Source organism: Lepisosteus oculatus, chromosome 12 (genome assembly GCF_040954835.1).
Source record: "Lepisosteus oculatus isolate fLepOcu1 chromosome 12, fLepOcu1.hap2, whole genome shotgun sequence".
In the NCBI taxonomy this organism is placed as follows: Eukaryota; Metazoa; Chordata; class Actinopteri; order Semionotiformes; family Lepisosteidae; genus Lepisosteus; species Lepisosteus oculatus.
Window position 1 is genome coordinate 23,297,449 of NC_090707.1, and position 15,849 is coordinate 23,313,297.

General features: G+C 35.1%; 1 protein-coding gene across 4 annotated transcripts in view; it reads left to right on the top strand.

Annotated features, from left to right (window-relative positions):
• The window catches only part of spega (striated muscle enriched protein kinase a), a 140,364-nt gene that overhangs the window by 52,463 nt on the left and 72,052 nt on the right, over positions 1-15,849 (top strand). For all 4 annotated transcript variants that reach the window (XM_015359158.2, XM_069197148.1, XM_015359159.2 and 1 more), the window contains 3 exons: positions 6,068-7,791; positions 8,630-8,773; positions 10,365-10,547. In XM_015359158.2, the coding sequence (XP_015214644.2) occupies positions 6,068-7,791; positions 8,630-8,773; positions 10,365-10,547 (2,051 nt within the window). The remainder of the gene's footprint in view (positions 1-6,067; positions 7,792-8,629; positions 8,774-10,364; positions 10,548-15,849) is intronic.

A 15,849-nucleotide genomic window follows, 5' to 3' on the forward strand; every position in this document is an offset into this window, starting at 1 on the left:
GTAACTGCAGTGGGTGCAGACATTATTGCAGGCAAGACTTCACAGACAAAAATACCCAAGTGCAGTAGCTTGTGGAAATCTATTAACATAAATCTATCCTTTATCAGTAATAATAAGTATGTGGCAGAGTTTGTGGAAACATCTGTACTTATTAGGTGTTAAACATCCATGTTCAGATACATACCATTTTACTTGGCAAAAACAAAAGCATTTTGTATTGTGGTACCTTTGGTCTTCAAACCCTAATTCTGCATTGTCAGTTTAGGATATTGAGAGTATTTTGTTTAAATTGTTAAACAACTATTTTAATGTTGAAAGAGTATACAATGATGTGGGTATTGAAGTTAAATGGTTTCATTATATTTGTAAATGGTAGTGACACTTTCAGGATACTTGCATTTGGTCTGAAACATTATTTGGAAACAAATGTAAGAGCCGCAGGAAAGAGATCCCAATCAGACATATATTATAATAAGTATAGAAATATACTTCTACAGTATGGGTACTGTACTATAAGTTAAACATTTTATCACTATAAAATATACCTTGAAAATAATCACTTATTTTCCAGTAAAGCCTGAAGAATTCTGTTCTGAAATGAAGTTGGCAGAAGAAAGTTTCCTTCCTGTATCTTCTGTTTCATTATCAGTTCATTTCCACCATTAAAGCACAACTGTCTCCTAAAGTGATAAAGCAATGGTCAACTGCAGATAGCTTCTTATATATTTTATCCAAAATCCCATTCCTCATTTGCCTCTCTCCCTAAGCCCACCCCTTTTTGCTTGTTTAAAAATCACTTTTTAAAATTTATAATTCCTATTATTTACTTCAAATACCTGTATATATTATTTTATCCATTTAAATTTTAGTTTAGAAGCTGAAAATTAAAATTTGAAGTTCACTTTCCTCTTTTAAAATACAATGTGACAATAATGTTTTGTTCTATATCTTTTGTATGACTTCTTGGGAATTTGTTACCGTACTTGGTGTCTTTGTCTGACTTTTTAAATATTTTGCAGTAGTTAATTCCTGTATTTGGATTCTACAGTTATGCCCTTAAACGTTATTAACTGTACATTGAGCACGATATATCTATTAACAACAGAAAACTTCAGAAAATTTTCATTTAAAATAGGGAAACAAGGAGCCTGTTCCAGAGAAGAACAGTAAGGTTAAGTTTCTAGGACAAATTTTAATGTTATTTGTGACCCTGCCTTTTAGGGCATTTTAATTGACATTATAATTACAATATTGATTCTACATGCATTTCTGGCAGCGCTAAATATTGCTGAATGTTAAGAGTTGTTACTCCGAAGTTAAGTTTGATTACTAAGTGAACGGAGGCCTCTAAGGAAAACAAGGGAGTAACCATAAGTGTAGACTGTCCAGAAGGTGGCACCTTAGACTCTGGACCAGAATTTCAAACTCTAAAACTCCAGTATTGTGATAGGTGATACTGCGCTGTAAGGTGCTGTCCCTCAGATGAGACATTAAACTGAGGTCCTGACTAGTTTATTAAAGATCCCTTGGCACTGTTGTTAAGAATAGGGCTGTTGACTCTGGTGTCCTGATTACATTCCACTCTGGGCATGCATAGTCTGAACAGAGTATTTATTGCTTAATTTAATGGTAGATCAATTGTAGATTTTTCTCTACCTAATCTGCTTTATTATTTCAATCATCTGTTGGTTCATTCCCCCAGATAAACTTTCAGCTAGTGTATTTATATGGCTTGAAAGAAATTACTGTCTTTGTCCTCTTCGTGAAGCAAAGGAAGCCTTGTCCTGGCTCTGTATATTACATACCATATTGTATCCTTGTTGTAAAAGTTTAGCAGTGCAAATGTTTTCTTATGCTTTCTGAAATACAACATAATCTCTAAGTGTTGTATAGTCTTCCCAAACAGTAGCATTCTGACAGTAGTGAACAGACAAATAACAATGACAACTCTCATTATTCAGCACTGGATGTCAGCAATTATTTTTTTTTTCATCATCAGTTGTGTATATGACAGGTCATATCTACAAATCTAGTGCCCAATAGAAAATAGAATCATGTCAAAAGTAAAAACAAAAATCTACATGCTTGGAGGTATCTTGTAAAATATTCAAAAATAAAGGCAAAAGACACAATGCAGAACAAGGCTAAATGTAATCAAATATTCTAAATGTCTCTGTACACTTTTCACAGAAAAAATGTTTCATGATACTGGCATACATCACAAAAATAAAATGGTTAGGAGGCTGTACTGAACTATATTTAAACTCTGCAATGAAACTGTGCATAGGATGCAATAAGGACATGTAAATCATAAAAAACAATACTTTAATCTGGTAATGCACTTCACACTCCATCAAACATATGTTGCTTGATTTTGCTCAGTTTAGAGTTTTAGTTTTAATAAATGTTGATTTATTTTATAAAATACTTAAAAAGCTTAGCTTTTCAGATGGTATGACACATTTGTGTAATGTGATAGGAACTAACCAACACGTCAGTAGCAGGACAGGTCTCAAAGATTAATGGATGAGAAATTCTGGAGTCAACCCAAGTATTAAAATTAATAGTATTTTAAAAATGTTTTGCAGCAGACACTGGAACACAAAACAGCTGTTAAGTGCCATGTGATACTTAGAGTGACATACAGCCCACTTGGTTTTTACTATGGAATAGGACTTTTTAACAATTGCACAGAGTTTGCTTTTAACAAAATGGTAATGTCTTCATGTACTGTTGCTACTGTTTGTCTTCTCTGCCTATGGAAGCACTGTAGTAATAATATATTTACAGTATATACAGTAATCATCTCCATTTATCACATCCTGTTGCCCAGATTAGAAGCCCATTATGGGTTTCTTTAGATCCTACAGAAATATATAATTTTAGACCTAGCTAATCATGTTTCAGCACTAGTCAGGAGAAAATATGCACTTTTTTGACATAATCTGACATATCTTTTTATACAAAGAAGTATGTGCATCCAATCAATGTATCTTTTTATACATTGAGTGTGAAGGTTTGAGAGAATATAGTATGTGCTGTTATGGTGTCATCTGGTCATCCTGGTTTGAGATGTTATGATAGCATTAGTGCTAGATATCTATCTTATATAGTTCAAGGGTGGTTGGATGCACATACTTCTTGGTTTCAGTCAAGACTGAAATGAAGAAGCTTTAGCTGGTGTTTGGATTCTAGAGTTCTGCACCATTATTCAAAGGGATCGCTTTATAACTTTTCAATCCTTGCAATGTACTGTTGCTCTTTGATACATATTTTGTTGTACTGAATAGTAGAACATATCCTCACAGGACCAGACTGGTTTGTCACCTGATCTCACCCTCATTTAAAATGCAGGTGGTGGCCTTCAACAGCAATGTTATGTCTTCCATTTACAAAGTACACTTACAGAACAGAATGACAAAATCCCACAATATTTGTTTTTATCCAAAAATACCACACAGAGGCTTATTGCATTTTCCTATGCTCAGATTACCTTTTATTTTACTGATGTATGCATTATGTTTTTATGACTGTATGACAGATCTGATAAAAGAAGACTTCGCTAAATAGTATATCTTCTTGTCTAATCTAATTATAGATATATAATCGAAGGCCTCATAAATGTTATTGCAGTTGTGATATTTTCTTACCATTAATTATCACTCACTGTGTTTACCATTAAATGTCATGGTATACCAATTATAATTAAAGGGTTCCATTAAATGGTATTACCATTAACAATTCATGAATGGTAAACAATATATTCTGCAGTATTAAAAATCCACCCATCATCTTATCATTGAATATATAATTAATTATCTCAGCTAGACATTCACAACTGAAAAAAAACAATTGTCTTTACTATCATTAATATCATAGTAAAAATAATTTGAAAACATGACAAGAACAGAATCTACTGTAAAGCATCACTCCTAGATTAATATGCATTATAGTTTTATGGTTTATTCCCTGTGAATAAATGTTGTGTTTACAGGAGTCTGAGGGGTATTATTTTTAACAGGGCAAAGATTTATCATTCTCCAAATATTCATTTCATGTCCTCATTTTTTAGTTTAGTTACTTTCCTTTGACCTCCTTCCTTCATCATACATTCCCAGATTTTTTGGGCTCTGACCTGCACACCAATATATGCAAATGAAAAGAAAATTGAAGTGTTAGGGGAAAAGGGAAATTACATCAAATGATGAATTCTTTCTCAGACTGTAGTACTGTGTTCTCATATCAGAGAATAATCAGTTTAAACCATAGGAAGCATTCAAGACAATGCCTTTGCATTTCATTGGCTGTGTCAGGTGTCATCGACCCCTTCGTTTTTCCACTGGTTGTTCTGCATGTCATAATGTAGGAGAATGGTAAACATTTTGCATGTTCAACCCCTATAACTGTTTGCATGCAGTAAAGAAAGACTTTTGAATGTTTATCTGCCCAAGTGTCCCATCCGTTCTTCAGGCATATCTGGTAAAAAAAACAGAAGATAAATACAACTTTTTTTGTGAATCATATTTATGGGAAGCACATTGAAACCATGAACGTCACAAAAACAAATAGAAGTTTCCCATAATAAAATAAAGTACATATATTTTATATTATGTTACAGTCTTTTCATATGAGAGTCTTAATTGTAGTGTGAAATATATTATGGGAAAAATAAAATGAAAGCCAAAATATATTTCAATTCAATTAAGAACCTTGTGCCTATTTCAAAGTTGTGATAAACAGCAATTTATTTACCTGTCCATCTCCTGGAGAGGAAACCTCTTCTAAATTACTAAAATACTCAAAGATTAGAAATTATGTCAGGATTTCATAAAGATAATTGGCTGTTTATCCCATTTCCAGAAGAGCTTTCCCCAGGCTTCAGGAAATGGGATCATAATTATCTTCAGTTCTTAACTTGCAAATTTTAGGTAATGTGATATTATGACATGACCTCTATCACACTTTCATTTGATTGGAAAACGTTGTTTTAAACGTTTTATACTGAAAACTGACATTAATTATTTTAAAGAATTTTGAAAATCAAACACTAAATTTAACTGAAAATCCAGCCATGAACAAATGTTTTTCAAGGAAAATAAAATTGCGGATGTGAGATTTTATTGTACACATTAATGCCTAAGGAATTCTGCATTACTGAACAAATTAGATATTTACAATACCACCACATATTCCCTGAAATTTATTATTAGGAAAATTCTAATACTGCATGTTCGTATTTTCTTGCATGCTTTCAGCACTGCCTTGATTGTACTGTTCATGCAGTAATACACTGGATATGAAACAGATATCTGGTGGAATTGGGGCCCACTTATGGGTCCAGTCCAGTTCTGTTGGAAGGAATAGGCTGATTTTATGACTACAGTGCGATAGCACATGATCTGGCTATTAGTTTCCCCTGTCACTTTGCCACTGCTATCTCCATCACCAAAACAGAGATTGACAAGAGATTTCATGAACCAATGCCAGTTTTAACTGTTGCTGCCAAAAGAGATTCCATTTTCAGAATCATTACGTAATATGGCTCATACATACAGATTTATGAGTGTGTCCACATTTCAAAGTTGGTTTATTTAACCAGAGATAGAACTCATATCAACAAGTTGTGTTACTGCCCTTTTTTGGCAGTTTTAAACAAAGGATTTTTAATCCTTTGCTCATATTTCTAGACTGGCCTGCTTTAAACCCCCCAGCTCCTCTTAATATTTCTTTTAGCTATTCAGCACCCCCAACCCAAGTTATGTCCTAATTTCAACAACAATTTTATTCTTACTCTTAAATAAAAACTCTTACAGTCACTTGAGAATACAAGAATTATCCACTCTACCCATGCAATCTTCCATACTCCCTGTACTTATTTTGAGTAAATCCTTTCACTGCCCTGGTCTCTACAAATCCTGCCATGAAGGGGCATTAAAAAGCCTGCTTCCTTCTCAGCACCAAGCAACAAAATCCACTCTGGCTTCCTGTCCTCCTCCTAACAGCTGGGCTCCACCAACAACCAGACCTTTACTCTAACAGAAAATTTCCCTTAATCACCTTCTTTCAGGAGCCTATCTGAAGACGTTTTGAGGGAAGACTATGGCTGCCAGGCCGCTGAGCTGGAGCAGAGACGGGACCTTGGGTCCCTCAGATACCCCTCTTCCCGTCCCCAAGTTCTCCCACCTCCCTCTCCCAAAATTGGCCAGCGTCCCACCTCAACACCCTTACCCAGCCGTTCAGGGTCAACCCCTGTCACCCCCCTTACACCCCGCAAAAAAGTTGTCATCCCCCTTGACTACCAAGACACTGTGCCAGATGAATTTGAGGAGAAAATCAAACAGCCTAAATCCTCAGCTCTCTCTCAAACCAGCACCCAGGATTCTCGCCCTCAGACACCTCTGAGTGAGTATTCAAGGAAGGATTTAACGCTCCGTCCATCACCAAAGTTGACTCGTGCAAGCTCTAAGATTTTTGAAAAAGTACGGTACTTTGAGGAGCGCAGGAGGAGTATTGACCACCCTGAGGGATCCATCTCTGGACGATCATGGGCGGGTTTCAATCGAGCACGATCCTTTGAACAATCAGATGATGAGAGGAGCCGGACAGGAATCTCCAGAGAGAGCTCAAGAGAGGATCTGCGGGAGGCACTAAAAGCTGATGCAGCCCAGAGGAGGTCCTTGTTCAAGCAGAAGGCTTCCTCCTTTGAGGACAGACCTCGTTACACGCAGAAGATTCAGGACATTGAGAACAAGTTCACAGAAGAGCTCCAGCGAATTAAAAAGGTTGTGGGCAAGCCCCAACTGGGAAAATCCTTCTCCACAGAACAGATTGCTCACAGAAGTGGGAGGCAAACCCTACGAAAGTTGGAGCCCATTCCCCCTCAGGTTCTCCAGAAGTTGCAAGACAGGGAGCGGATGCAACAACAGCAAATATTACAACAGCAAAAACAGCTGCAACAGCAACAATTACAACAACAACAACAATATGAACTGCAACAAAAACAGAAGCAGCAACAGCAGCTACTGCAACAGCAACAACTACAGCAACAGCAACAACTTGAACTGCAACAAAAACAGATGCAACAGCAGCAGTTACTGCAACAACTTGAAATGCAACAAAAACAGAAGCAGCAACAACTGCAGCAGCAACAGCTGCAATTACAACAAAAAGAGCAGCAACAGCAGCAACTCCCACAGCAGCACTTAAGTGCAAGGAAACCTTTAATGAGGAGCTGTGCAACAGTGAACAGATCACGAGAAGAGATTGATAGCTTAGAACCTATGTTACTCACAGAATTAAATAATAGGTTTTCAACTAGAGAGAAAACAGACAGAGAAAGACATTGTGGCTCTTTGCCATTGGAAGTGCTACAAAAAGCTGAAGAACAGCCACTCACCACACAACTTCCATTAGAATCGTTACCAACCAGGAAAGAGGAGCCCACAATAAGGAAGTTTGAACAAAAACCTGTAAGCCCATTGGTGAAGAAAGAATTCGCCCAATTTCAGGAATCCCCAGCCCAAGCCCCACTCGGGCTTGTGAAAGCAAGTCTTACTCGTATCCCCTCCCCTTTTCCCTTGCCAGAAGAAGAGAAGATGGAGATTGATGATATACCTGCTCCTCCAGCCTACAGGCTACTCATCCCCAAAATTGTTGTGCCAGAGGAGACCTTAGATAGGGAGCCTACTCTGGAGGATGACAAGAAGAAGAAAGTCAGCGTAATAAAAGAGGGGAGAACCCAGAGAATCCGAGGGAAAGGCCAAAGAGCTCGTCCAATGTCTCCTGAACTAGGTAAGGCTTGTTGGTATATACTGAGTAGACAATAATGCCTGAAAAGACGTTTTCACATTAATGGGGAATACACTGACTTAATAAAGTAATACAGTACAATACAACAACAGAATTTAAACAATTCCTTTCTTAGTGTTTGAAATATGAAATATGTATGTCCATGTGACAGGTTGCTTATTGTGACTGTATATACTTCCTTAAAAATAACTTTTCAGTGACAGCTGGAAGTTGTTTTATTTATAGTTGTTTCTGAGTTCATAAGCTGACTTACATTTTTAACGTAGATGTGTTTACTTTCTAATAAGTTATCAATTATCTGTATTTTATTTTCAGAGACTGCAGGTCTCTGTATGTGCATAACTACAGTGTTCTTATGAAGTGGAGCTATGCAAAAAGCCCCACCATAAAACTCCACTGCATCATAAAACAGTCAGTCAAATTTGTAATGGAACCAAAAGGAACTCCCTGCCATAGACAAAAACAGTGCACTTAAGAGGGTACTATTATCACTGCTTTTCACCAGAGCATGCATTTTCATCACAGGAAAATAATGGTCTTGTTAAATCAATATTGTGGTGCATACTTTCGTTATCAATAGAAATGTTTACCCCATTTGTATTTCATTTCATTTGTATTTGCATCTGTTTGAATAAGATAACTAACCTTCTAAACACCTATGTTATTTGCTTTTCATTTATTAATATAATTAATTGCTTTAATCAGGGAATGTTTGAACCAGAAGTCAGAACGAATGATAATGCAAATATTTTTTCCACTGCACACTTCGTGTTGTTTTCATCTGCACTAACCATAGTGCTTTGCTTCATTATGTTGGCAGAATCTTCTGATGACTCATATGTGTCTGCTGGAGAGGACCCCCTGGAACCTCCTGTGTTTGAGGTTCCTCTTCGGGACACAGCGATCACGGCAGGCACCGAGGTTCTGCTGAAGTGCATTATTGCTGGGAACCCTCTCCCAGAAGGTAAGCTTTTCCTATTCCCTCTACTGTTCTCTTCACCTTCAACTTTTCATCAGATTTACTGTGTTACAGTCTGGAGAATTTACGGGTTGTAAGAATTCGATAATACTATGTTTTACAAAAAACAAGCAGCAGGATTCTGCAGAGCATAGGGTTAGGGGTTCTACATCCCCAAATTATTCTATAACTCTTTATGTAGTAAATATTTACCAGTAACCATTATTTCCGTTGATAAAACTATAACAACTTTGTTTTGCAGAAAAGGATAGATGTCTTTGTCTGATTCTTTTTTCAAGATGTGTTTTCTCATGCTGTGTGTTTGCGATACAGTAGTTTGCACTGTACAGTGTGATTAAAAAAAGAAGTTCTTTAATGCACAGGATCCTAAACATACCATAAGCCTCAGAGCTACAGGATTGAGTTCTTCACTCTTAATGATCCTTATATAAACCACTGTCAGCACTATCTTGTATAGTATAACTTCTAATAGTATAACTTCTGATAGATGACTCTTTTGGGATACAGTGTGGTATATTTGACCATCTGTTGATCCATTTAACTTCATTTCCCTACTGCACATGATGTGGGAGTGTTGAGATGTGGCAGAACAGAATTACTTTTCTATAACATGATGACCAAAACTGTACTCAGCATTCTAAATTAGGCAATATAGTCCACTGTACAATTTTAACAAACCATCCATTGATTTAAATTCTCTGTTTCAAAATGTTTATGTGTCTAGAAGATGTAAAACATGTGCCAAGATAAACCCCCAAGCCTTTTTCATGTGTAGCCTCTACTGTCTCAGCATCTCCCATGTAATATTTAGTTTTACATTACCTGCATATAAAAACCTATACTTGTCCACATTAAACAGCATCTGCCAAGTGCACGCCAAGTCTTTTTTTTCTATATTTTTTTGTTGCATTTTTTAGCAGTGTTTTTTATTCTTTTCATCTGGGCCCACTTCATCCACTACTGAAGTGGAAGGCCCAGCAGGCACCCATTATCACCTACTGTACAGTCCCAATGCACAAGAAGAAGTGATGAATTCACAAGAGAACTGATAAATTGATTCACTAATTACCTAGCAGCTCAGTACTAAGTCTGAATGGATTATGTTTCTGTTTCATTCTATTACTCTGTTTTCCACAATAAAAATAAAAATAATCTAAAATGCCCTGTATAACTGATCTATTAATACACAACTGTAATGTAAATTTATTTTACAAAAATAAATGAGAATATAGCATGTTTCAAGCACACTGCTGTTGTGCTGCAGGTGTTGCAGTTCAGTTGACTGCATATTAAAGTTAATAGCTTTTTTATTTTAATATAGTATCAGGAAATTAAGTATTGTAATAATAATAATAATTAATAATAATAATAATTGCTTACACTTATATAACGCTTTTCTGGCCACTCCACTCAAAGTGCTTTACAGGTAATGGGGACTCCCCTCCACCACAACCAATGCACAGCATCCACCAGAACGCTCACCACACATCAGCTATCAGTGGGGAGGAGAGTAATGAAGCCAATTCATAGATGGGGATTATTAGGAGGCCATAATACATTTTTCTTTCTCTTTTAGCATCCTGGAAGAAGGACAATGTCCTTATAAAGAATAGCTCAACCCACATAATCAAAGCGGAAGGTGAGAGACACACCCTGCTGATCAAATGGGCAAGACCAAGCGATGCTGGGACATACAATGTAATGGCTACGAACGAAATTGGCAATGCCTCCAGCAGTGCCACTCTCACTATCAAATCCGGTGAGTCATACAAGCATTTTATAGAAAAAACACAGAAATTAAACTTTGAATTTTAACTAAAGACAGTTCAAAAGAACTGAAGATTTTTCAAGAAGGTAGAATCCTTTATTTCAGTGTCACACTAAAATGAGTCATAAGAGGATTCTGAATTAAATACAATTTGACACTAACCCAGAGTGAAGTAATTCATCCCCATAAATATCCTTTTACTTGACATTAATCTTCATTGGGTATTCATAGTCACAACCTTTCTACCCTCATATTTACAGTAATTCTGGTCCTCAGTAGTACTTAACTTGTTTTTAAATGCACACAATAAAAATAAATGACAACTTACTGGTCTTACTGTATATAGATCTGAACCTGTCTGATGTAAAACAGTCCACTGTGTTTACTTAAGGCAAAGTTTTAAAAAAGATTGACGTGTCCATATCTCATTAAAATCAAATACATAAGTAATTCTGAGTACTGCAGATCTCCAGTTTAGAAAACTGAGGATCTTGCCAATGCTGACTGAGAAGAAGTAGTCAGGAAAATAATGTCTAATGTCAAGATCAACTAGGACTTGCTGGTTTTGTAATTGAAAGATATTCCTCAAAAAGAAAGAGAATTTTAAATGCTACTCTATATGTTAAATATCAATGTTTCCATTTGTATTAAAATTCCTTCCTGCTTTTACAAAATCTAGCATTCTAATTTCTACGTATTTGCAAATACATCTGTCTCAGCCACAATGATCTGCTGATCACAGTCTGTCATTTCCAACAAGAAACACAGTTACACAAAATGTATTTTTTAACTTGTTTTTGTTCATTCCTGAACAAATTGTTTAAGTTCATCCTTGAACAGACGTCACATTACATAGCAGTAATTACAGTACAGAGACACAGTCTGTGAAAGTGCCAATTAATGGATGTTATTAACTGAAGTTCGGGAGGGATAACAATGACAAGTCAATCACACGCAGCTGTTCTTAATTACCAACATTACGAAATTAGCTATGTTTATATTGAACACAAACAGCTCCCTTCACATTCGTCTCAAGCATCCCTCCTTCACCCTGGCTTCAGCTTGTGGCTGCCCTTGGATCTCTTCCCATTAACCAAGCAGGTTAACCCAAACCTATTTCACCAAGTATCCCAAACTTTCACAGAGCACTCAACTCTTGGATTTTGTTGTCCCTAGTGAATTTCTATTATTGCCATCATCATTATCATTATCATTGTGAAAGCAATACAACGTTTAATTAGGGTCTGATGTGGGATGGCTGAAGAAAAGGATCATGAAAGTAATGTCATTTAGTCTTAAAGGAAAAAGTATCCATAGGATATGTTATAGTTTTGAATTTAATATTGTATTTCTTTTGAATTGAATGCATGGATCATTAGATCATTGGTTATACCACAGTTGTGTATTAATGTTCTTTGGTATGTGTAGTGGCATTCAGTAACAACGTGATCTGCCTTGTATTTTATGTTTTGTAAACTATCCATGTCACAATTTCATATCTGGTGGATAATTTGGGGAATTCATATACTTACACACTAGTAGTTAATTGCTTACTATTCTGCAACCAGTGAAAAGCAATTTTAAGGTAACATTGTTTTTTCCCAGCATATCGAGCCTTTATTAAAAAAAAAAACAGCCTCCTTTTAGTAAGTTTTTCTACATGACGTCTCCCCCAGCTCTTTTTTTACAAACCAACAGACTACAAGATACCTTAACACAGTATTCCAGCTCAGTCTTACCACTGGTAGTTACCATAGCAACCAAAGGACTAAATTCAGACTATAAATTGTTAAAGGCCTTACGATTAATTTTAAAATAAATAGAAAACCTATATGATGTAGGCAATGTGCATCAATGTATTTTCAATCAGCTTGATTTTCAAAATAAGAAGCAACATGATACCTTACCAAGGAACTTATCAATGATATGAGAAAATAGCTTTATATAATATCTGGACCGTAATCGCCAAACACTGCAGCATACTGCATACAGTATATATATACAGTATATTCAGTATCTTTTGAGTAAGGGGAGCTGAAAATCATAGCTCTGAAGTGTCGGTACATCATAGAAATATATTGCATTGTGAGAGGTATTGGGATTTATACTTGGGAGTATTACTAAGTACTGTAGGTGTCAGGAACTACAGTTCTTATTAAAACAAAACACTAAAAACAAGAGTTTATTTTTGTTTTGTATTCTCAATGACTGCATACTGTACATAGCTGATTGCTTAGTGGTAGAATATTCTCCCCCATAGAAATCCATGTCTTAAACCTTAATTGTAATACTGTGTACACACATTCCAAAGATTTCATGTCTTATGGCTGACTCCTATAACAATACTTTTACTGCAGGATAACAAAAAAAAATTGTCATTTTTCCTTATAAAAAAGAATAACTGTGCTTTGAATTTCATTTTTATGTGGGTGTGCTAACTGTTATTAAAAGACAACTCAGCCTACAGTATATATTTATCAGTTCATCCAGTAAAGGACATAAAACTAACTATGTAAATAATTATTGTTTTACAAATGTATTTACAAACTCATAGCTAAGAATAAAAAATATTAAAAATTAACTGAATGCTTTTAAAACTGAACTAAACCCCTCTCAGGTAAAAACATATACTGTTAATGGTATTTCACATATGTAGATGTACAATGAAATGAAGGTATTTAGACTCTAGACTCTCAAACATTTTAATTTCTAATCATATGAAACTAACTTTGATGCTGAAATATTTAATTTGGACTAATTGAGTTATAAAAGAGATTTTGATTAGCTGGCACAATGGATAGGCTACCATTTGAATCAGAAATGCTGGAACTTCTTAAATTAATTGCCTCAAGGACATTTCCTTGCATGAAATTCAAGATTTAGAGTCTGTTAAGTAAAAAAGAGAGACGGTTTTACAGTACATTAAGTGATTATTTTAAAAGATTTGTTTGTTTTATAGAAATTGAAATTGCCGTTAATTCGAAAATAGGTATTGTTTTTTGGTCAGGAGCTATTATAATGATCAATTGATTTTTGTAATGGTAATGCTGGACTGTCTAACTCTGTCTTACTGTATATTCTATTACCACTGTATATAATATTATTTAAATTGAAAAGGCAATAATATAAAGTTCATACAGTACTATTGTCAAATAAGACTACAGTTCACCAAGGAATTCTAGGACAATCCCAGCCTTAATATTCTTAACTTTTTTACAGGCTCTGTTTTATTAATAGTGTTACCAAATGTTGATATTCTCAGATCTTTAGAAAATGTTGAAAATGCTGTCTGTTGTAACTTGATGTGAAAATGCTTAGTTCAGTTTAGTTCTGTACTTTAATGTTTCTAGTCTTCTTAAAGTCTTTAAGACTTATGTTGACAGCCAAAGAGAAAGGGATAGTTTACCTTATTAGGGCACAGGACATCTAGTATAGTGTATTTATAGCAGTCCTTGTTCTGTGTAATAATTGCAGTCTGTTTTATTTCTGAGTGTGAGATTAATGTAGGGGCACATGGTTCTAAAGACTATTGGATATAACAGATTTTTACAGAGTTGCAGCAACTACTGCCTGCTGTTACCAGGCACCAGGGTTCTGTAAGTGTTTAATAATCCTTATTACAGTTTTTAGCTTTCATATTTACATACAGTAGATAAATGTAGCAAAAAAAATGGCTTTACATAATTTTCAGACATCTCCTTAAAACTATACTTTACTATGGATATTTTTGAATATTCAGAAAAACAACTACTTGCTTCTTTTCAGATGTGACTGAAGAGTTTAAAGTAGCATTCCTTGTATAACATACCTATCTCATAATGTTTTTCTCTTGTAAGAAGTTTTGTTATACCAATATATATATATATTTAGACACACAAAATGCCTTGTATATGATGTGCATCAGATGTGCAGTTTAGCTACAGTGGTTTTAAACTTCTCAGTGAATTGGATGAATCCTATAATCCAGAGATTGTTGTTTGAACCTTGATTCTAGAAGTTCCATAAAGGTTAAGCTCTCCAAAGGCCGTATGGGTTTATAGTTGACAAGGGTTTCCTCTGCTTGCCAGGTATCTGTGAAGTTGTGGTATTATCAGTGAGGATTGCATCAAGTACTCCAGAATGGTTAATTCTCCTATTTGTAAAAGGAAGCAGATTATGAAATGTTATTTCTATTTAGATATACTTTATATTTGCAACACCAATATTGAACTTGCATTGGTTTTCTTACATCCACATATATATTATAGATAATATTAAAGATGTTTTGGTTTGCACCAGCGGTTTTGTTGTGTTGAAATCTTATGTAAACACAGAATACTTTAATACCATGTTATTACTTTCATATCCTGAAATAAATCTGAGATGGGTAGATCAGGAAAAATTCAACAGCTTTCTAAAACATGTGAGTCTATGAATGTTGCACAGTAATAGTAAGTTATTAATCTCATTCATGATTTTCAAAAGGAGAGCTTTAAAGGAGCCATAATCACAATGCGTATTATTACTACTTAAATTCAGGATGTATGAAAGAACAGTTGTTGTGCCAGAATCAAAAGACCAAGAATTAATCTTGTCAGAGCAGATCACAAATGATCACTGTATTGCAAACGCCTACATGACCTATGCAATAAATGGAGAGCTGGGGTACTGAAAAAAAAGTACAAGGAGCAGATGTAAAGAGAGTGAGTCAGCACAAAAGAATCCAGGGTCTATAATGCCAGCATCAGCCCAGACACTTACAGGAATCTGGGAAATAAAAAACTTAATGGCGTGATTCTACAAGCAGTTAAGTCCTGCCCTTTCATTGCAGAAATTCTCCCTCATTCAACTCCCATACACAGAGGTACTGTATCAGAGCTGGGTAAGTTTTTTGCTGTAGCCTGGCAGTGGACCATTTACTGGAAACACATTGTTTTATTTTATGTCTTATAAAGAAAAATTTGAAAGTTGTATCCAGAAAAATAAAAACATTAGACATAAAGTGGTGGTAGCACCAACTATTTAATTAACTAAACTAAACAATTAAAAAAAATTCAAAACAAGAAAGAAAACTTAATTTCTTTAAGTTTAACAGCTTTCTATCTTTCAATTAGTCCAGTTACTAAAAAGTTGGGCAAGATGAATGTTTTATTTCTGGAATTGTAATTGTGCTAGATTCCACTAATCTTCATAAAATTCCCTTAAAAATTATATGGAATTCCCTAAGAAAAAAGCCTCAATTTTTTAATGAATATGACCTAAATTAGTGGGAAATATTGTTGTGATCTGACAATAAGTGAAATAAAACTTAATT